At 44.2% G+C, this 22953-nt stretch overlaps 1 protein-coding gene across 1 annotated transcript in view; it reads left to right on the top strand.

Moving 5' to 3' along the window:
* Window positions 1–13123: 13123 nt before the first annotated feature.
* The window catches only part of MYLK4 (myosin light chain kinase family member 4), a 49783-nt gene continuing 39953 nt past the window's right edge, over window positions 13124–22953 (top strand). Inside the window, exon 1 of the mRNA XM_060244263.1 lies at window positions 13124–13744. Within this exon, the coding sequence (XP_060100246.1) occupies window positions 13124–13744 (621 nt within the window). The remainder of the gene's footprint in view (window positions 13745–22953) is intronic.

Below are 22953 nucleotides of genomic sequence, written 5' to 3'. Positions count from 1 at the left end.
TCAGTCCAACACTCTGTGTCACACAGGGGCCACAACCCCCCCCCCCAAAAAAAACCCCAAGTGCCATCAGAAGTTCCACAAGTGGGGCTAGAAGCCCTTCCACTGTGCCCCCCCCCCCCAAGCACCAAGAATACAGAGCATCACTGCCCCAGACAGTTCCAATAATATGCTATGGCTAAAAGCCACTGATAGACCTCTGCTTCATATGTTTATCCATTCCCCTCTTGAAGCTGCCTGTGCTTGTAGCCGCCGCCACCTCCTGTGGCAGTGAATTCCACATGTTAATCACCCTTTGGGTGAAGAAGTACTTCCTTTTATCTGTTCAGATCCGACTGCTCAGCAATTTCATTGAAATGCCCACGAGTTCTTGTATTGTGAGAAAGGGTTAGGGTTAGGGTCTCCATCCCATGCATAAACCTCTATCTTCATGTCACCCCACAGTCGACATTTCTCCAAGCTAAAGAACTCCAAAGTTTTCACCTCTCTTCATAGAAGGCAGCCTCGGACTGAGGCAGAGCAGCCCCGCTGCCCCTTTTGCCCACCCAGGACCCGAGGCCACACCGCCTCTTTCATCCACCTGGTCCCGGGCCAGCTGAAGGGGCAGCATTGAACCTATGAAGCTGCCTTCTACTGAATCAGACCCTCGGTCCATCAAAGTCAGTCTTGTCTACTCAGACTGGCAGCGGCTCTCCAGGGTCTCAGCAGAGGTTTTTCACACCTATTTGCCTGGACCCTTTTTAGTTGGAGATGCCGGGGATTGAACCTGGGACCTTCTGCTTACCAAGCAGATGCTCTGCCACTGAGTCAATTGCTGTGACCTTAGCCTACCCCTCATCAATGGGGGTCTTTAAACGCGAAGGGAAAGAAGATTGGCCTTCTGCTGCCTGGCCATCTAACAGGGAGGCAGCAGAAACAATCCATCTCTCTCCCCCATTTAAAGACTCCCATGGGGGGAAGATACAGGGCACGAGTGGGGGGGGCAGCCTGGGACAGCAAAAGCCCAAATGCCACCTCCCCACACACAGACTGGTCCATGGGAAAATTGTCTTCCACTAAACTGGTCCCTGGTGCCAAAAAGGTTGGGAGCCATTGCTCTGCGGACTTAATACAGTTCTGCAGGGCCTGAAAAGCAGAGATGTTCCGCCAGGCATGTGGTTGAAGACAGCGATGGCTTCCATCTGTCTGGCACTCCCGTTCCCTGCCTCCGCCCCCCCCCCCACAATTTGAATTTTTTAGCACCATCAGATAAAGTGAACTATTGTACCTCTACTGTTTTAACTGTGAATTCAAATATATGACGGTGTTTTTATTGATGTAAACTGCCATGAGCCCTGTTTTTACAGGGGAGGGTGTGCTAGAAATTTAATTTAATAAATAAATACTACTGTGATTAGAGTTGGGGCCTGTTCAGTCACACCATTTAATCGGCTGGCTGCTGTTTCCCATCGGATTAAAAGTGGATGATCAGACAGCAACGTCTGCCTCCCAGTAGTTGATTGTTGTGCTCCCCTCCCAATCCTTCTTCTAACCAGATTGTTTTGTTACCTGTTCCCTTGTGGTGTTTTCTGAATTGTCCAGTTTCACCTCGTAGTTTTCTCTGTCTGAATAGTTCTGCTGCGATATTAACCAACTTCTGGATGCCTGAAAGCTGTCCCAAATGGAGCCTCGGGCATCTGGTTTACAGTCGCATAACTGCATAAGCACATATAAGATGTTTTCTGCCCTATGTGCACGTGCGGAGGTAGTGTTTATGCACTTATGCGCATAATATCCGGGGGGAGGAACTGCACGGTGCTGTCGTGTGGAAGGCAGAGGACGATTTCACCCCAGAGTGATGCATATTGCAGTATGGTTGTCTGATCACCAAAATCCAGAACAAAAATAGTCGGGAAAGAACTGGGTCAATTTAACACGGACTCAACACACCGTGTGACCAAGGCCTTAGAGTGCAATCCCAAGTAAACCCACAACCTTCTAGAAGGGTATACCTCTGCTTAGAATGACAGGTGCAGTCTTATGGAGGTTCTTCTAGTCATCTCCACTGCCGTGTCCTTTACTGCCCCCGTATCCTGTTCTCCAGCAAATCTTACACAGCAAGATGCACTGACCTCATTAGTTTATTTTCTGTTTTAAATAATTAAATGTTCCTGTATGCACTGGCTGGTCACCTGCATGTTCTTGCGAAGGAAAAGTAATCCTCCCTCTCTCCTCAGAACTGCAGAATGGAAACAAGAAAAGGATTTCTTTAAATTTTTTTGATGAAATTAACAAGATTTCCCCCATATCTGGGGGAGAGAAGGATTGTGTTTAAAAGAAAACAAGACCAGTGAAAAGAGACAAGATCGGTGAAACAGCATTCCCAAATATGTACAACTGTATGAAGAAAAACGATGGTCTAAAAATGAACTTGAAATAGAACACACCTTTTTACAGGTGACACAACACAAACCCAGGGATGTTCACTCTACCACATTGCCAATAATTATTTGAAAGCCTAGTCATTTACAAGTACATTTCCGTCTTTCACACATGTTCTCCAACAGAAAAGGAAAGACTCAAAAGCATGGTCTGGGACACGTGTGAAATCTTCCTCAGGAGCGATTCTTTCAGAGGAGGTAGCTGATTTTCTCCTGTAGGCTAATATCAATGATGACACCTAATTTTTACAGTGTCGTCAACACATATGGTCATTTGCAGAATAAAAACACTCCATGCTCCAAGGACGTGACAATCAGAATTTCAATAGCAAAGGGAGACTAAAAGGAATAAAATATCAGGGGACTTGTGGAACTTGCCACAATTCCACAGAGCCTGCAAAACAAATTGTTTAGGCTGGCATTTAACATCTAATAGGGAGGCGACCGCTATTCCACCAACCCACAGCATTGGTATTTGAACCCATCCCAATATAAATGTAGAGCATTATTATTACATCATTATTACGTTTAGTGCTCAATAAGAACTAACCATGCCATCTCAGACTTTAGGGAATGAAACAAACTGAAGGATAGTTTTTATGAAATGTTTTTAATGATCTTATTGTAATTTTATTTTAGCACTGTTGTTTTAACTGTTGTTAGCCGCCCTGAAAGAGCCCCGTGGCGCAGAGTGGTAAAGCTGCACTACTGCAGTCGGAGCCCTCTGCTCACGAAATGAGTTCTATCCCAGGGGAAGCAGGGTTCAGGTAGCCGGCTCCAGGTTGACTCAGCCTTCCATCCTTCTGGGGTTGGTAAAATGAGTACCCAGCTTGCTGGGGGGAAAGTATAGATGACTGGGGAAGAAAAAGAAGATATTGGATTTATATCCTGCCCTCCACTCCGAAGAGTCTCAGAGCGGCTCACAATCTCCTTTACCTTCCTCCCCCACAACAGACACCCTGTGAGGTGGATGGGGCTGAGAGGGCTCTCACAGCAGCTGCCCTTTCAAGGACAACTCTGCAAGAGCTCTGGCTGACCCAAGGTCATTCCAGCAGGTGCAAGTGGAGGAGTGGGGAATCAAACCCGGTTCTCCCAGATAAGAATCCGTAGACTTAACCACTACACCAAACTGGCTCTCCGAAGGCAATGGCAAACCACCCCGTGAAAAGTCTGCCGTGAAAACGTGAAAGGAACGTCAGAGTCGGAAGCGACTGGTGCTTGCACAGGGGACTACCTTTACCTTTACCTTTAGCCACCCTGAGCCTGTCAGGGGAGGGCGGGATACAAATGTAATAAAATAAATAACAGAAGGGAGGACACAAGGCCGGCCCTAGACTGTCTGCACCCTAGGCGAGGCTAACTTCTGGCACACACACACACACACACACTCACCCTCATTGATAATTTCACCAGGTCGCATGGGGGGCACTCAGTTTGGTGTCCCCAGAAGGCTGGCACCCTAGGCAATTGCCTAGTTTGCCTAGTGGCCTCCCAGTCCCGGGAGGACAAAGATGTGAGGGATGTGAACACATGCAGTCACATGCAGATGTGCAGGAATGTGAACACATGATTCGCAGGCTTCGTTTCATAAGAACATAAGAGAAGCCATGTTGGATCAGGCCAATGGCCCATCCAGTCCAACACTCTGCATCACATAAGAACATAAGAGAAGCCCTGTTGGATCAGGCCAATGGCCCATCCAGTCCAACACTCTGCATCACATAAGAGAAGCCCTGTTGGATCAGGCCAATGGCCCATCCAGTCCAACACTCTGTTTCACATAAGAACATAAGAGAAGCCATGTTGGATCAGGCCAGTGGCCCATCCAGTCCAACACTCTGCATCACATAAGAACATAAGAGAAGCCATGTTGGGTCAGGCCAGTGGCCCATCCAGTCCAACACTCCGTGTCACATAAGAACATAAGAGAAGCCATGTTGGATCAGGCCAGTGGCCCATCCAGTCCAACACTCTGCATCACATAAGAACATAAGAGAAGCCCTGTTGGATCAGGTCAATGGCCCATCCAGTCCAACACTCTGTGTCACACAGGGACCAAAAAAACCCAAGTACTATCAGGAGGTCCATCAGTGGGGGTTTCATTTGGGGATGAAAGTGTCATGTTTTGTATCCCAGTATTTGTGACTCGGCATTTTCAGTAAACCACCTTGCGTTGAAGGAAATAGTTCGTTTTAAAAAAGAACTGAGACCCTGACTGCCAGAACGAGTGAATTGCTTTTGTGGCGGGGCTGCCTTATGTTTTTAACTAGCATTGCACTTCCTTTTGGAAGACAATTTGAGCCAATGTCGGTCTCATAGAAGCTGCAGAGAAAACATGCTATTTGTCCTGCACGTTGCTGCGGTAGCTATTTCTTTTTCTGCAATTGCCTTCCAAAGACCATTCAAACACAAAATTCCACCAGGCACAAGATAGTTATTGAGCATTAGATGTCCTACAATGATGGATCGCCAAAGGGATTTGCAGAACACCCGTATTGCCAGTTAGTATGTTGTAAGAGAGGTCAGGATTTGTAATTGATTAACAGGTGGTAGAATCGTTGAGTATTGAACCTACACCAGTGCTGTAAATTCCCTATCTCTGCCTCATTGAGCTTAGGGCCAGAACGACCTCTCCCTGCGTGCTGTAAACTTTTGTCATTTCCTTTGGGCAGAGAAGGAGGAGGCTGAATAGAGTTCCAGACAGCCTTTTGGGGCAGCTCTTATGGACATTACACTCATATATCACATAAGACTCAACATGCAACGTACTTTTAGCACTGATGCGATAATTTTAACTGTCACAGAGAGATTTCAAGATGCATTCGCAGTAGGCAGATTTAGGCAAAGGTGCTGATATCTGCTGCAGTTCTGTGGCAGTTCGCTTTTGACTGTTAAGGTGTCTTTCTAGTTTTACCATCCGCCATCTATGTTTTCCCTTGAATCTCATGGTATATTTTAACGGCATCTTTCTCTTAATGTAATGCTCTTCAAACCAGGGCTTTTTTATAGCAGGAACACATAGGAATGCAGTTCCGGCTGGCTTGCTGTCATGAGTGTGTGTGTGGCCTAATATGCAAATGAGTTCCTACTGGCCTTTTTCTACAAAAAAGCACTGTGTGAAAAAAATGGTGTATAGATTACCAGGCCAGTAAGGATACGGGCAGGTGTCTTAGCCTCATGCCAATGCTCAGGAGGACACAAGATGGCAAACTTACTAGCACAGGGGTGGCCAGACTTGCTCAACATGAGAGCCACATAGAGTAAGCACCAGATGTTTGAGAACCATAAGATATGGACATTAGATGTTTGAGAGAAGGAAGGAAGGAAGATGGGGAGATAGAAAGAAGGCAACTTTAACTTTAATGCATTCTCCAAGCCACCAGCTGGCTTGGCTTGGAGAAGTGATTTAAAGAGACTAATACCTTCTTCAAGGCAACCGATGGGGCAGTGGGGACTTCAAGAGGCACACAAGATGTGTGAAAGAGCCACATGTGGCTCCCGAGCCACAGTTTGGCCACCCCTGTACTAGGGGCTTATGTTGACCAACCATCTTGTGCCGTTTGTTTTATTTTGTAATCGTCGCAACTTAGAAGCCTGGAGCGAGAAAGATGTCTACAAAATTCTCATCATCGTTGGCTCCGCAGAGGGACTTCTCTCCACGTCGAGCAGTCCACCACAGTAGCTGCCTTCCTTCACGACCGTTGACATATGGCTGGCCTTTGGCATTTCAGCGTGAGGGAGAAAACACGATGTTGGAGTTGTACGTGACCCTTTTGCCCTGGCGTCATTTGTGAAAGCACAGATACCTCGGAGAAGAATGTTTCTGAGACCCAGGTTGTTCTACAGATGGCGTAAACACCTCTCCTGGAGTTTTGTGGCTGGCTGGCCAGCAGGCCTTTTGCAGATGTCCAAGTGTCAGGAGGATTTAGCTATTTTTTTAGCAGACATACTCTGAAAATCCCTAAACATTTTTGAACATAACTCTTTTTGGTTGGAATTTCCCAGCTTCTGGCTTTCGCGGTCTTTTCAGGGACGCCTTATGTATTATTCTTTCCATGAAATAGGGATCCCTAAGCTCGGGGTTGTTCTCTTGTCCAGTTTCCTGCTTTTAAATCAAAACCATTTAAATCAATGTAGGAAATGCCCTGCTAGCTGTGTTTGCATGTTAATCTTGCAGATGTCTGCTCTGGACAAGAGGAGATCTTAATGCAAGGTCACGGTTGGGCAGAGATTGCCATAGAGCAGGGGTGGCCAACAGTAGCTCTCGAGAGATTTTTTGCCTACAACTCCCATCAGCCCCAGCCAGCATGGCCAATGGCTGAGGCTGATGAGAGTTGTAGGCAAAAAACATCTGGAGAGCTACTGTTGGCCACCCCTGCCTTAGAGCAAGGAGACTTTTCGTCCTCTGTTTTTCTGTCAACACAATATTCTAATATAGATAAAGCTGTGTTCAGCCAAAGGGCCGAAGAATTCTTCTTTGAGATGGCATTTGTGGCCTACTCAATGCATGCCTCATAATTAAGTCATAGAATCCTGCAGCAGTTAACAGATTGTGGCACTTCGGGCTGTCTAATAGGGTTGCCAAGTCTGAACCAAGAAATATCTGGGACTTAGGGGGTGGAGCCGGGAGACTTTGGTGGTGGAGCCAAGAGCAAAGGTATGACAAGCACAACTGAACTCCAAAGGGAGTTCTGGCAATCACATTTAAAGGGACCACATACGTTTTAAATATTTTCCCTCTATTGGAAATAATGAAGGATGGGAGGAACTTTCTTTTGGGGGGGTCATAGAATTGAACCCCCTGGTCTAATCTTTTTGCAACTTGGGGAGTGTTTTGAGGAGAGGCACTGGATGCTATGCTGAAAATGTGGTGCCTCTACCTCAAAAAACCGTCCCCCCAAATACTTACAGATCAATTCTCCATTATACCTCGTAGAAATAGGTTTCCAATAGAGCCTTTTGGAGTTTAGCGCCATTTTGAAATCTTACTGGAGACTGTCCTATTTGTCCATTGGGAATTCTATTTGCAGTCTTTGGGCGCCCTGAAAAAGAATCTTGTGGGTTTTGCAGCTTTCTGCAACTTATTGATGTATCAGAAACACTTTGATATTTTTTTCCTGAGCTTTTGCCTTTGGTTGAGATATGTGATTGGAGCCCCCTATGCTAGAAGAGGATTCGCAGCACGAATAATCAAGTCGACCTCCTGGGAGTCCTTCGATGGAACTGTGAAACTTTTGGGGAATTGTTATTGATGTTTGGTCTTCTATTGAACACATTTGTATGATTTTGTTCCAATGCATTCTTAGTGATTTGGTCACTATAACTTCGGTTGTGCTGTCTTTACCCAACTGGGGATTCACAACCCTACTGCCTGTAGAAGATACCATTTTTCAATGTTCTCCCATTTAAATAAACTCCCAGCAAGTAAAGCAAACAAACCAACCCAGCACATTTAGGGAGAAAGTCCTAAATCAGTATCACTCCATGTTGTGCTAACTTCCACGGACCATGCTGGGGACTGCTGATCTAGTATTGTTTTACGCTCTTCTTGTTAGATGCTCTGGGTCCTTCATGGGAAACAGGTGGGCAAAAAACAAATCGTCTATCTACTTCCTCAGATTCAGTTCATATAGCTGAACATGTGTGTGAGAGAGTGCTCCATGATACATATTGAACATATTGTAAGGGCTGCCAAGCTCTCGGGCCGGGCAGGGGTTGTCCCACTTTAGGGGTCCCCAACCCACCAGCCAGCAGTGGGCTGGCGGGGGTGATCCTCGCCCAACTTCGCCTGCATGATGACATCACTTGGAAGTGACATCATCGCACTGGTAACATCGCACACCAGCCGCTCTGGGCGTTTCTGGGAAGACTCTATGGATTTCCCCAGATGCTCTAGCAATTTGGGAGGAAAACTCTATGGTCCCCCACCAGAGGCCACAGGGGACTTGACAACCCTAACTCCTGTGCATGTGGCAGGTTCTCCACTTAATTCAAGGTCAGGAGCATCTACATGGTTGCTTTCAGGGCTTTTTTTGGTAGCAGGAACTCCTTTGCATATTAAGCCACTCCGCCTGATGTAGCCAATCCTCCAAGAGCTTACAAGGCTCTTCTTACAGGGCCTACTATAAGCCCCAGGAGGATTGCTGCATCAGGGGTGTGTGGCTTAATATGCAAAGGAGTTCCTGCTACACACACATACACAAAAAAACCCCGGGTTGCTTCTATGTTCATAGTGGTTTCTTGTTCCAAATCACACACAGGCTTTCACATTCCTCTGAATGACAGGAGAGTTGTGTGCATGTCGGAGGTTTGAATCAGGGCTTAGCCAAGCCAGTTGCTTTCTATATATACTCAATGGTTTACAAGGCAACAGAATATTTTAACAGCTATTTTGTATGTAGCAGCTATAAACAATGTAGGCCGAATAATAGCTTCTTTAAAAAAAACCCAGCCCAACCATCTGCAGCAAACAATACATGTGTTCACAAAGTTTTTCTATTTCTAATTGATGGCATTGCTCTACAAGACTACGAATTGCAAGCAGCAGGGAACCAAACTATCGGTTTTTACAGCAGATTATTTTGACGGATGCAATTATATGGTTATTAAATTATAGCATAATGTTTGGTATTGGTTCGAAGCCATCGTTTTTCATAGCTGTTATTTTGAGCAGGACCCTGGAAAGAAGCAACAGATCTAAAATAAAACATTTTTTCCATGCTGTTTTAATTTGTGGTGGTAGTCATAAAGCACGGGTTTAGAAAAGGCATAGTGCATCTGTAGGCTATATGCAAAGGGATTTTAAATTCTATGAATAACTGACATGCTACATGCTTTTGAATAAAAAAAAAAGCAAAGGCATTTCTTTGGTGTAGTGGTAGAGCCAGTTTGGTGTAGTGGTTAAGTGTGTGGACTCAAATCTTATCAGGTTTGATTCCCCACTCCTCCACTTGCAGCTGCTGGAATGGCCTTGAGAGTTGTCCTTGAAAGGGCAGATTCCGTGAGACCTCTCTCAGTCCCACCTCTCTCATTCCCAACTCACGGGGTGTCTATTGTGGGGGAGGAAAGTAAACGAGATAGTGAGCTGCTTTGGGACTCAAAGATTCAGAGTGGAGGCCAGGATATAAATCCAATTTCTTCTTCTTCTTCTTCTTCTTCTTCTTCTTCTTCTTCTTCTTCTTCTAAGTGAGGAATCAAATATATATTTAATCACTCAGATAATCAGTGGGGAATGTCACAGTAGCAGTGGGGACAAAGGGGCTAATATCGGTATGGAATGAGTGTAACACAAGTAGATCAATCTATAAATATAGCCTATGTCGATTAAAGAAGTAAGGTGTAAAATGCACCGTCAATAGAAACATGTGTGAGAGGCAAACTTGGGGTGTGGTCACACATCACTTTAAAACCGGGTGTGTAGTGCTCAAATTTGAACCGCTGAATACTGATTCGATGCAGGGCCGATCAGACGAGCATCCAAGAATGCAACTCGTCCTGTTGTTGAGTGATCAGACATCCAATACTATCACTCTCTTTTCTTGGAGCATGCATGATCAGATGGTGATTCCTGGGAGGGGAGGAGTCCATTGAACATACACCCAACTGTTTGGAGGTGGGAAATCAAACGTTGCTTCAGAGGTGCGGGGGTGTGGAAGTGGAGTAAGTTTCCGGAATTAACGTTGCCGATTCAAACCAGGGGACTGCCAGGAACTACTTTCCTGGAAATTGGCAGTGACAATGATATCTGGAAATCCTCCACATTGAAAAAAAAAGATTCCCCCCCCCTGTTCTGAATGGTGGGATAACATTCTCCCCTCGCCCCCTCCCCAATCCTGCGTTGATCGGAGAGGCAGAAGTGTCACCTCAGATGCCCGGATGATCTGGCAATGCGCATGTCTGCTGGGGTTTAAAAAAAAAAAAAAAGGTGGGAAGGGTGGTAAACATTCCAAGGGGCAGTATCGCGCAAGAGCTGTCCAAACAGGAAAAAACCGATCGTGTGCCGCTTCTGTGAAAAGGGGCCAGACTTTCTGGAGTGCGTTCAGACGTACCATTAGTGGTGACACAGCTCTATCTCACTGACGGATTAAATATGTTCGTCCAGACATCCACATCTGGCAATTGAGCGTCATCTGGGGTCATCCTGGCTTGCTCCAGATCAACGCTTTGTTAATTTGATAGCGCAGAAAGTCTGGCCCCTTTTTCACAGAAGCAGCACACGATTGGTTTTTTCCTCTTTGGACAGCTCACGTGCGATACTGCCCCTTGGAATGTTTACCGCTCCTCCCACCTTTTTTTTTTTTAAAAAAAAGCCCCAGCAGACATGCGCATTGCCAGATCATCCGGGAATCTGAGGTGACGCTTCTTCTTCTCCAATCAACACAGGATCGAGGGGGGGGGGAATCGTTATCCCACTATTCAGAACAGGAAAAAAATCTTTTTTTTCAATGTGGAGGATTTCCAGATATCATTGTCACTGTCAATTTCCAGGAAAGTAGTTCATGGCAGTCCCCTGGTTTGAATCGGCAATGTTTATTCCGGAGACTTTCCCCCCTTCCCCCCACCGCCTCTGAAGCAACGTTTGATTTCCCACCTCCAAACAGTTGGGTGCATGTTCAATGAACCCCGCCCCCCCTCCCAGGAATCACCATCTGATCATGCATGCTCCAAGAAAAGAGCTTGATAGTATTGGATGTCTGATCGCTCAACAACAGGATGAGTTGCATTCTTGATTCTCGAATCAATATCGAGCAGTTCAAATTTGAGCACTACACACCCGCTTTTAATGTGACGTGTGACCGTACCCCTGCACTATCAAATTAATGCTGCATTGATCTGGAGCAAGCCGGGATGACCCCGGTTGACGCTCGATTGCCAGATGTGGATGTCTGGACAAACATATTTAATCCATCAGCGAAACAGAGCTGTGTCGCCACTAATGGTACGTCTGAACGCACCCTTGGTGTATAAAAGGTTAGTTTAAGGTCAGATGGATTGGTTTGAAATGACTGACATTTTAAAACCCTCCACCCCATTGAGAAAACTATAGGAATGCCAAAACTATGCAGTTGTTGAGAATGAAGCAACTAGAGAATTAGAGTATCGGAAGAAAAAAACTCCTAAAACTGTTCTTAAATCACCTAGTCAGGAAAACTGTCTACCTAGAAGAAAAAGGAAAATTCCAAGTTAACAGACTAAATGAGTAAAGAAGAGAGTAGGGAGCAAATGGAACAAACTCTCTCCCCGCCAGTTTGGTGTAGTGGTTAAGTGTGCGGACTCTTATCTGGGAGAACTGGGTTTGATTCCCCACTCCTCTACTTGCAGCTGCTGGAATGGCCTTGGGTTAGCCATAGCTCTCACAGAGTTGTCATTGAAAGGGAAGCTTCTGGCAGAGCTCTCTCAGCTCCACCCACCACACAGGGTGTCTGTGGTGGGGGAGGAATATATAGGAGATTGTAAGCCGCTCTGAGTCTCTGATTCAGAGAGAAAGGCGGGTATAAAAATGCAGTCTTCTTCTTCTCCCCTTCAAACCTTTATAAACAATATGATGTCAACATGAGTAAATTCAACCCAAGCCCCTAGACATTTCTAACAAATGCAGCCATCTTCAATAAACAGGTAATCAATAGATGTAATGTAAAAGTTGGATGAATTAAATATTTCTGTTTGGTATTTTATTTCCCTTGATTGGGGAAGGCAGCTGGTCCAGTTTCCTTTTTGGCATCATTTTTTCCCAAGTCAGAAGGCAAGGGGATTTGAAGATTCTGGAACTGCCCCATCTTGAGGTCTTTGGCAAAGTGGAACTTATCTTTATGTAATACTGGGAGCTTCACCAGATCTTTCCATTTGTATGGTATATGGACTTGACAAAGCATTTCTGAGATTGTCAATCTGACAAGAATTCGGAGATTGTCGAATTTGAGAAGAATTTGTCAAATTTCTGTTTGCCCATAATATTTGCAATCTAGGAATGCTTGGGTTGGTGATGTAAGGGATTTAAAAGGAGAGGAGGGATGGAGCACAATCTTTAAGTGTCCGTATTCACCGCCATTGCCATGCCCCCAGCAAAGAAGTTTCTTGAAGGAACTGGCACTTTAACCCAAACAAAGTGGGAGTCCAGTGGCACTTTTAAGACCAACAAAGTTTTATTATACCTTGGAAAAAAAACTTTGCTGGTCTTCAAGGTGCCACTGGACTCAAACTTTGTTCTGCTGCTTCAGACCAACACGGCTGACTTTAAATTTGAACAGTTTACATTAAGTGATAAGAATCCCAAGCACCCAAAATTAGCTTCTCCTTTATGGGCTCTTAGTTTATTCAGACGAAGGATCCACTTGGATACCGGAGGCATATTTCTGACAATCAGCAGTGTTGCTGCCAAAGCGTCTGCGGCTTCGAGTGGTTCTCGAATGTCCCATAGCCTTTCTGCTGTCAAATTCCACTTGGGTGCAAATAGTTCTACCCTCCCCCGAGGCCCGACGTCACCAGCTGTGAGTGCATTTAGGATGCTCAGCACTTGTCTGCCTGGACCTTCCTTTTATTTTATTTATTTTTAACAAGAAGAAAGTTGGTGGTTTTCTTTCCTGGCTACTTCTTGCTTCTATCTTTCTTATGGGACTTTTACTGCCATGCCTGAGGAAACTGAAATGAAAAAACTTCTAGAGAAGTTCTTTTCATATGGCATCCGGGTATCCAGGTAAACCAGCATCATGACTACTTCCACCAAAAAGTCTTTGTCGGTGGTCAACTCTTTGGCTAAAATATTCGACCCTAATGCTTTACAAAGCCAGAACTCTTTTACAGAAGAAGAAGCAGCCCATTCCTCAGACAACAATGTTAGCTCTCCTGAATACGTGAGCTTGGGTCAGAAAATAGACAAGATATTAACTGTGCAAGATCGTGTTCTACAGAAGTTGGACTGTTTCTCTCAAGAAATCTTCTGTGTGGAAAAGGAGATTGAGGAGTTGAAGGGGAAAAGAAGAGGCTCTGGACCATCCTTTATAACATCCGAAAACCCAAGCAGTTTCGACATGAAGATGTTGTGCATGGAAATTAACAACAAACTGGAAGATATGACCAAGAATGCTGAGCAACAAGCGACTAAGTTAGATGGGCTAGAACAGGTAGTCCTGGGAATACAGCAACTTATTTGTTCTTTGGTAGAGAAACTGAAGACTTCTAAACTCAGCAGTCTAATACATAGAAATGAAGTTCCTAGTAAGCTCCTTAGAGTAGGTGGCTACTTGAGAAAAGATAAATCAAGCAATCTTTTCAGGATGCAGACATTTTCAGACAAAAAGGACACTTTTTCCAGCAAACGAAATGAAAAGGTAAGCCCAAAGTTGCTAGTTTTCCTCTCTGCACTTTGCTCAGTAAAAGTTGTTTGGTTGTTAACTGTAGCAAATCATTTAGCATCGCACTCAAAATTTATTGTACTGAATTAGAAGGTAATGTAAGCTGAGATGCACCGGTATTTAAACATAAGCCAAAAAAGTCTTTAAAAAGAAAAGGAAGCAATGAAGGGAACATTTCGTGAAAAACTGCAGTCTGCTGATGTTAAATGCAGATTCTTTTTAATGCTGAGCTGACATAATAGAAACTGTAATTAGGGAAAACCCAGTATCTAATTTCCTCAGTGCAAAAATTCTTAGAAAAGCTAATGCAATTGGGTTCTTCGTAGTATTAGCAGATCCGATGTGGGAAACTTATGGAGATTTTGGGGTGGAGCCTGGGGAAGACAGGAACCTCAGTGGGGTACGATACCATAAAGTCCACCCTCCAAAGCATCCATTTTCTCCAGGGGAACTGATCTCTGTAGTCTGGAGAGGAACTGTAATTCCAGAGGTTTCCCAAGTCCCACCTGGAAGGCATCTCTACATCATAATCAGTGTTCCCTCTAAGCTGAGCGAGCGTGAGGTAGCTCGCAGATTTTTAGCCTCCAGCTCACACATTTTGGTCTTAGCTCAGGAAGGATGACCCCAGACCACAATAATTTATGCAGTCGCTCCCCACTTTCATGCCAGTAGCTCACAAAGTAGAATTTTGCTCACAAGACTCTGCAGCTGAGAGGGAACATTTATCATAATGTGTTTATAAAAAATCTCTTTAGGAATTTAATTGTAGGAACCAGAAAAACGCCATTTAAATTTCCACAAGTCCCTTTTTTTGCCTTCGATTTGCTTACAAATGAAACAATTTTATTTTGTAAAATATAACACTGTGCATCGAAGAAGAGACTTCAGTGCAGACCCAGGTATAGATTGGTTAGTGGTGGATGGATCTCCTTCCGGACTTCCAGTTTTAGATTCGCGAGGTAACTGGGAATATATCAACACCCCAAATCCTTTCATAAGTTTTTTGGACAATGTTCACATAGATAACTGAAATGGGAGGGGGGAAACGGTAACTGAGCCATCACTAACGTTAACGAAAAAGAAATTGCTTGAACTGAGAAGCAATCGCTATAATTAAACTTGGCATTTATATCACTCAGCTGAAAAGCTCAAAGTGATTTCCAAAATTCAGGGCACTTTACATTCATTATCTCTGTAATCCTTACAGAAGATACTAGAACCATCAGATTCATTCTACATAGGAGGGTCAAGGCTTCCCCAAGTTAGCTTGCGGCTGATGCGAGGTTTGAATGGGGGACTTTCCAATCTCCCATTCTTCTCAAGACCCTACTCCTCCATTGTCTTTTAAAAGGATCCACACTCTTCTAGAACTTCTCACCGTTGAGCTGAGGCCCTCTTGAAAATCATTGTCCTTAAAAAGCCTCATTTCCTTGTTAGGGAAAAAAAACACGCCGAAGTAAACATATGTAATTCAATAAAGGCCATGGGAGCGTGGGGGAGGAGAGGGTAGCAGCAGGACAAGATGTTGCATAGCAAAGTGATTCCTTTCAGAAATTCGGGCCAAGGATGCTCCATATAAGCTTGATAACCCTGCTGGGACCACTTTAAAATAGTGATAACCGAATGGCAAAGTAACAGGCTGTGTCAAAGAAGGAAACTATGGAAAGTTACAAGCGGTTTGAGGATATTAAAGCGGGTCTGTCTCCTTCTGCCAGTAACCCTTTGTGTTGTGTATTATTACCAGTTTTACTAAGTGCATATTAGCAGGGCTTTTCTTTGTAGCAGGAACTCCTTTGCATATTAAGCCACACACCCTGATGTAGCCAACCCTCTAAGAGCTTACAGGGCTCTTAGTACAGGGCCTATTGTGAGCTCCAGGAGGATTGGCTACATCAAGGGGTGTGTGACCTAATATGCAAAGGAGTTCCTGCTGCAAAAAAAAGCCCTGCGTATTAGTATTTCATTTGAAAAGTATGGGCTTTTTGGTGACCAAAGAGAACTCTCTCCTCCCTTTCCCTCAAGCAGAAGAGCTGGTTGGACCCAACCCAAAGTTTTGTACCTTGAAAATAAATATATATGTTTTAAAATGGATTTTAAAAACCTCTTGCGCACATACACAATAGGTTAAAGCCTGTGTTTTAACAGAATCCAGGGTCAGTCTAACTATCCTTAAAAACACTGTGTCTCAGTCTGGTAAACCACAGCTGGATTTACTAAACATGCATCTGTATTCGGTTAAATAAAACCAGGCTGTAACTTAAGTTCTTTTCAGCAAGTGCAGAGCTGAACTCCCTGTAATACCTTATAGCTGGGTTCTCAGATTCTGTTGCTGGGATTGCTTGTCATAAGAACATGAGAAGCCATGTTGGATCAGGCCAATGGCCCATCCAGTCCAACACTTTGTGTCACACAGGGGCCCTGAGCCATTCGTGGGAAGGGCGGGATATAAATCCTAAATAAATAAATAAAAAATAAAATAAATAAGAAAAGGAGGTTCACAAGTGGGGCTAGAAGCCCTTTCACTTTGCCTCCCCCCAAACACCAAGAATACAGAGCATCACTGCCCCAAACAGTTCCAATAATATGCTGTGGCTAATAGCCATTGATGGACCTCTGCTCCATATTTTTATCCAATCCGCTTTTGAAGCTGGCTATGCTTGTAGCTGCCACCACCTCCTGTGGCAGTGAATTCCACTTGTTAATCATCCTTTGGGTGAAGAAGTACTTCTTTTTATCTGTTCTAACCCTACTGCTCAGCAATTTCATTGAATTCCCACGAGTTCTTGTATTGTGAGAAAGGGAGAAAAGTACTTCTTTCTCTACCTTCTCCATCCCATGCATAATCTTGTAAACCTCTATCATGTCACCCCGCAGTCGACGTTTCTCCAAACTGAAGATCCCCAAGTGTTTTAACCTTTCTTCATAGGGAAAGTGTTCCAAACCTTTAATCATTCTAGTTGCCCTTTTCTGCACTTTTTCCAATGCTATAATACCCTTTTTGAGGTGCGGTGACCAGAATTGTACACAGTATTCCAAATGAGATCACACCATCAATTTATACAGGGGCTTTATGATTCTGGCTGATTTGTTTTCAGTTCCCTTCCTAATAATTCCCAGCATGGCGTTAGCCTTTTTTATTGCAATCGCACACTGTCTTGACATTTTCAGTGAGTTATCTACAACGACCCCAAGATCTCTCTCTTGGTGAGTCTCTACCAGTTCACACCCCCATCAACTTGTATTTGTAGCTGGGGTTTTTGGCCCCAATGTGCATTACTTTGCACTTGGCCACATTGAACCTCATCTGCCACGTTAACGCCCACTCACCCAGCCTCAACAGATCCCTTTGGAGTGCCGCACAATCCTCTCTGGTTGTTACCACCCTGAACAATTTAGTGTCATTTGAAAACTTAGCAATTTCACTGCTTACTCTCAACTCCAAATCATTTATGAACAAGTTAAAGAGCATGGGACCCAGTACTGAGCCCTGCGGCACCCCACTGCTTACCGTCTTCCACTGTGAAGACTGCCCATTTATACTCACTCTCTGTTTCCTATTAATTAGCCATTTTTTGATCCACAAGAGGACTTGTCCTTTTACTCCATAACTCTTGAGTTTACTAAAAAGTCTTTGATGAGGAACTTTATCAATAGCTTTCTGGAAGTCAAGATAAAAAACATCTATTGGGTCCCCTTTGTCCACATGTTTGTTCACTCCCTCAAAGAACTATACCAGGTTAGTGAGGCAAGCTCTTCCCTTACAGAACCCATGATGAGTCTTCCTCAATAACTTGTGTTCATCAATGTGCCTACTCATTCTGTCCTTGATAATGGTTTCTACCAACTTTTCCAGTATTAAAGTCAGACTGACTGGCCTGTAATTTCCCAGATCTCCTCTGGAATCCTTTTTAAAGATGGGGGGGAATCCTTTTTAAAGATCCTTTTAAAGCTACCTTCCAGTCCTCAGCAACAGAGGCAGATTTCAATGAAAGATTACTTATTTTTGTCAGGAGATCCACAAGTTCACCTTTGAGTTTTTTCAGAACTCTTGGATGTATGCCATTCGGTGACATTAGTTTTTAATTCGTCTATCAGTTGTAGGACCTCCTGTCTTGTCACCCCAATCTGACTCAGGTCTTTTGACACCCCTTCCAAAATTAGCGGTTCTGGAGTGGGCAAACACGTCTCATCTTCCACAGTGAAGACAGAGGCAAAAAATGCATTCAGCTTCTCAGCCATTTCCCTATCCTCCTTCAGTAATCCTTTGACCCCTTGGTCATCCAAGGGCCCCACTGCCTCCCTGGCTGGTTTCCTGATTCTAATATATTTGAATAAATTTTTATTATTGGTCTTTATGTTTTTTGCAACTTTCCTAACTTGTGGTGTATATTTTATCTGAGCTCCTAGGATTGTAGTTTTAAATAGCCTCCAAGCTTCCCCAAGACTTTTGACTACATTTACCTTTCCTTTCAGTTTCCTCTTCACATGCCTCCTCATCTCAGAGAATTTACCCCTTTTAAAGTTAAAAGTGGTTGTGCTGGTCTTTTGGGGCAACTCCCTATTTATACAAATGGTGAAATCAATAATGTTATGGTCACTGCTCCCAAGCGGTGCAATCACTTTTACATCTCTCGCCAGGTCTTGGGCAGTACTTAGGACCAAATCCAGGATTGCCTCACCCCTGGTAGGTTCTGTGACCATCTGCTCCATAGCACAGAGCATCTAGAAACTCAATCTCTTTCTTTCGACCAGAACACATATTGACCTAACCAGTCTGCGGGTAGTTAAAATCACATATTATGACACAGTTTTTACATTTAGCCACTATCTTTAATTCTTCCATCATATTATAATTGTCTTCTATATTTTGATTTGGTGGACAATAACGAACTCCCATAGTTAAATTTCCTTTTGGGCCCGCTATTTCGACCCAAAGCATTTCTAGAAGGGAATCTAATTCTCTGACCTCAGTCTTACTGGACTGTATACCCTCTCTGACATACAGAGCCACCCCACCTCCAACCCTTCCCTCCCTATCCTTTCGATATAACTTATATCCAGGAATCACTGTGTCCCGCTGATTCTCCTAATTCCACCAAGTTTCTGAAATTCCCACAATGTCTATGTTTTCCCCCAACACTAAACATTCCAACTGACTAATTTTACTTCAAACACTTCTAGCATTTGTATACAAACATCTATAATTTCCCAGGCAAGTTAGGCCCGCAACCTTCCTCCTACTGCCTTGAGACTTTGGCAGACAGTCCTTACTGTTTGTTATCATCTCAGTAGACAACTCTGATCCATTACCCGGTAGAAAAGTCTTTGAGATGAGTCCTCCCGAACCAGAGACATTTAATTTCCTGTCGGCTTTCCCCCAAGATTTAGTTTAAAAACTGCTCTGCCACATTTTTTATTTTAAGCGCCAGCAGTCTGGTTCCTTCTAGGAACAAGTGGAGACCATCTCTTTTGTACAGTTCCCACTTGTTCCTGAAAGCATCCCAGTGCCTAACAAACTTAAACCCTTCCTCCCTACACCATCGTCTCATCCATACATTGAGACTTCTAATTTGTGCCTATCTCTCCAGCCCTGCACGTGGAACAGGTAGCACTTCTGAGAAGCATACCTTGGAGGGCCTGGCCTTAAGTTTCCTGCCTAGCAGCCTAAATTTTTCCTCCAGGACCTCACAACTACATTTCCCCACATCGTTGGTGCCAACATGCACCACGACCACTGGCTCCTCCCCAGCACTGTCTATCAGCCTATCTACAACACTCGTAATGGCTGCAACCTTCGCACCAGGCAGGCAAGTAACCATATGGTCAGTACGCGGTTTTGCCTGTCTAAGGATCGAATCACCAATTACCAAGACCCCCCCTCCTTCCCTGCCCAGGGATGTTTCCTTGGCATGAAAGGATACCCGCTCACCGACTGAAGAAGAGGTCCCTTCTGAGGGCGCGTTCCCCTTGTCCTCAGCACAGTGCCCTGTTCCCTCTTGACCCTCATGCTCTGTGGCAGCAATGGGGCTGCCATGTTCAGAGTGGGGCTCATCTAACAAGTCCCTGAGAGTCTTCTCCGAGTGCCTAACTGACTGTTTCTACTTCTCCAGGTCTACCACCTCGGCCTCAAGGGTACGAACTCGTTCCCTGAGAACCAGGAGCTCCTTGTATCGAGCACACACCCAAGACTTCTGTCCTATGGACAGATAGTCATGCGTGTGACACTCAGTCCAAAACACTGGAAAGCCCCCACCTCCCTGCTGGCGTTTTACCTTCATGATAGCTTTTTAAAATATACAGTCCCCCTTTAAATCCTGTTGTGTTTATGTGGTTCTCCTTCTGGAGGGTCTACTTACCTTATTGGGAAAACAAGGAAAGTAGGGATCCGGGTTCCTGGCCTTTACAGAGCCCCCAGGCTAAGAGCCACAGGCCAAGAGCCCTTTAGCTCTCAGCCTTCGGCTTGCGCCTCTGGCAAGGGGCAGCTTAATAATGCAAAGAGGGTGGTGCCTCAGTCTGCCCTAGGAACACAGCCACTCCCAGTCAGCAACAATCACCTCCAGCCCACTCAAACCAAACAGAAGTTCCCCAACAACCACAAACTCAGCATTTTCAGCAATCACACACTCACACAAACTCAGAAATTCTCAGCAATTTCCTCAGCTGTTTAAAAAGTCAATCCTCACCCTTATAGCCTTCTTTTCTGCTCTCTCTCAGAGCTCTCTGAAATGTGCTTAGCCTCTGGCAAGGGGCAGCTTAATAAATGTCACGTTAGGCCTGATATTTACTGTTGTTCTGAGTACAATTGGGCAATTAGAATCTCATCATCCGCCCCACTGGGAGAAAAAAAAAGTGGCTTTGGAAGAGAACCACTGGAAAACGACAAGACCTGTTCCAAATAAAATTGTAGCTAGCAACGTGTAATATGTTGCCGCTGCTTATATCTGTGCTTACCATCTATGCTCTTTTGAGACATATAAACACTTCCATGATGATCCGAGTAGGGCATGAAAATGCAAAGCAGATAATTAGTATAAGCTGAAGCATGGTCTGTTCTAATGTCCATGACATAAGAAGGCTAGAGAAAAATGGATCAAGCCACATGTGCCAGCATCCCCTAGAAATTTTAGTTATTATTTTTAGTGGATTCTAGGCCAGCAAATATTGGATTTTTTAAAGCTACATTCCTTGTTCAGTCTATGAGAATTTGGGCAGCTTGTCAGCAGACATCTTCTCTAATATGGTCTGTCCTCTCTTACTTGAAAGAGCCCCATGGCACAGAGTGTTAAAGCTGCAGTATTGCAGTCCTAAGCTCTGCTCACAACCCGAGTTCAATCCTCGGCGGAAGCTGGGTTTTCAGGTAGCCGGCTCAAGGTTGACTCAGCCTTCTGTGAAGGTCCAGTCCTTTTGAGCTGAAATGGTTTCAAACTGGATTTCCTGTTGTCTGATCCCTCTGTTGTGAACCCAAGCTGTTAGGCAGGTCTGACAGATCTCTTGTTTTCCCAGCTGCCATTTTTTTACTAGTTAGTGATGTGCACATAACTGCATATTCACACACACACACACACACAAAGGAACTTCTACTGTATTTTCTTTTTTTTAAAAAAAAACTTTGTATGCCTATGTATTTCAGCTTTTTTTTGTGCCTTGTGGCACATGGGGCAGAAAAGGGGTTACTTGAAAAGAAATGAGTTTATTTCAGAGAGGGAGGGGGCAGTTTGAGGACAATGGCTGTGACTCCAGCTTTGCTCCAGGCTTTTAAATAAAAACACCAGCAGCACACAGGATGAGGCTTCTCTGTCCTCTCCCCTTGCTTTGAAATGTTTGAAATGCTGAATTCTTCAAATGTACAGTTTTCAAAACACTCCCTCCCATGTTAGACTACATATCTCAGCAGCCTCCTTCAGCAATCCCATTGGCTACCAGCTGCTGCCATTGTGCAAGGAGTTTGAAGTGCTGCTTTCCATAAGTGCTTATGCACATGCTCAAAGACAATTAAAAAAAAGAGACTGCTACTGCATTCCGTGGCTGCTGAATCTGATCAATCAAATTTGGGGTGATAGCAGATTGAAGAAGGTTAAGGGGGAATGTTTGGTCAAAACTCTCAGACAAAAAACAACAACAACACCCTGGGTCAATTAGAAGTGGGGCCACACTAGAACAAACTGCTGATCTGACCACAGCCTGTGAGAATGTTATTCCTTAACAAGTATGGAGATTTCTCTTATTCCTTTTGCATCTAAGTCTAAATCCAAACTAGGGGTGTTGCCTGGATTATTTACAGTGCACACAAAGGTGTGTTTGTTAAGGTCTTCCTCTTTTCCTGTTCAGATTTTCCTTTCATTATTGTCTTTTCCAATGACGCTTGCCTTCTTATAATGTGATCAAAGTATGATAGCCTCATTTAGTCATTTCAGCTGCTAAGGAGAGTTCAGGCTTGCTTTGAACTAGAACCCACTTATTTGTCTTTTTGGTGGTCCATAGTATCCATAAAACTCTCCTCCAACACCACATTTCAAAGGCATCTTCTTTCTTCCTGTTAACATTCTTCATTGTCCAACTTGCAGATATCTGTCTGTGCCTGCTTTCTAAGTAAGAAACTTAATTTAATAGAATGTTTGTACTCATTCTTCAATTTGTGTGTATGATAGCAACTATAATCCTTTGCATGGAAATTGAAATTCCCAGAAAATGTCAGCCAGATGTAGGGCTGCCAAGCCCCCAGTCCGGGCGGGTTCGGATACTATAGGTACCATAGAGTTTTAACCTCCCAAATGGCTAGAGCGTGCGGGTAAACCATAGAGTTTTCCTGGAAATGCCTAGAGCAGCCCCGCACGGGTGCCACCATTTTGATGACATCACTTCCGGGTGATGTCATTTCAACGCGCATTGTGCACGCGAATGTCCCCTGCCAGGGGATGAAGAGGACTTGGCAACCCTAGCCAGATGGGATGCAAAATAAAGACCTAACCTCCTGAAATATATGTGTCCTACTAAAACCAATGAAAACTAAATGTGAATTAATGCAAAAAACAAATGAAAATGAATGAAATTCATAAAGCAAGAATTATAAATCCCTCACTCAGAGGCTTTAAAGAGTTTGCCCATGTGATCAGACGTCTATTAAAGACCTATCTCATGTCATATTTTATTGTGTAAAACATGAACAAAATAGGTTTTTGTGTACC

Source organism: Heteronotia binoei, chromosome 7, assembly GCF_032191835.1.
Source record: "Heteronotia binoei isolate CCM8104 ecotype False Entrance Well chromosome 7, APGP_CSIRO_Hbin_v1, whole genome shotgun sequence".
In the NCBI taxonomy this organism is placed as follows: domain Eukaryota; kingdom Metazoa; phylum Chordata; class Lepidosauria; order Squamata; family Gekkonidae; genus Heteronotia; species Heteronotia binoei.
This window is presented reverse-complemented; position numbering and strand designations above follow the sequence as displayed.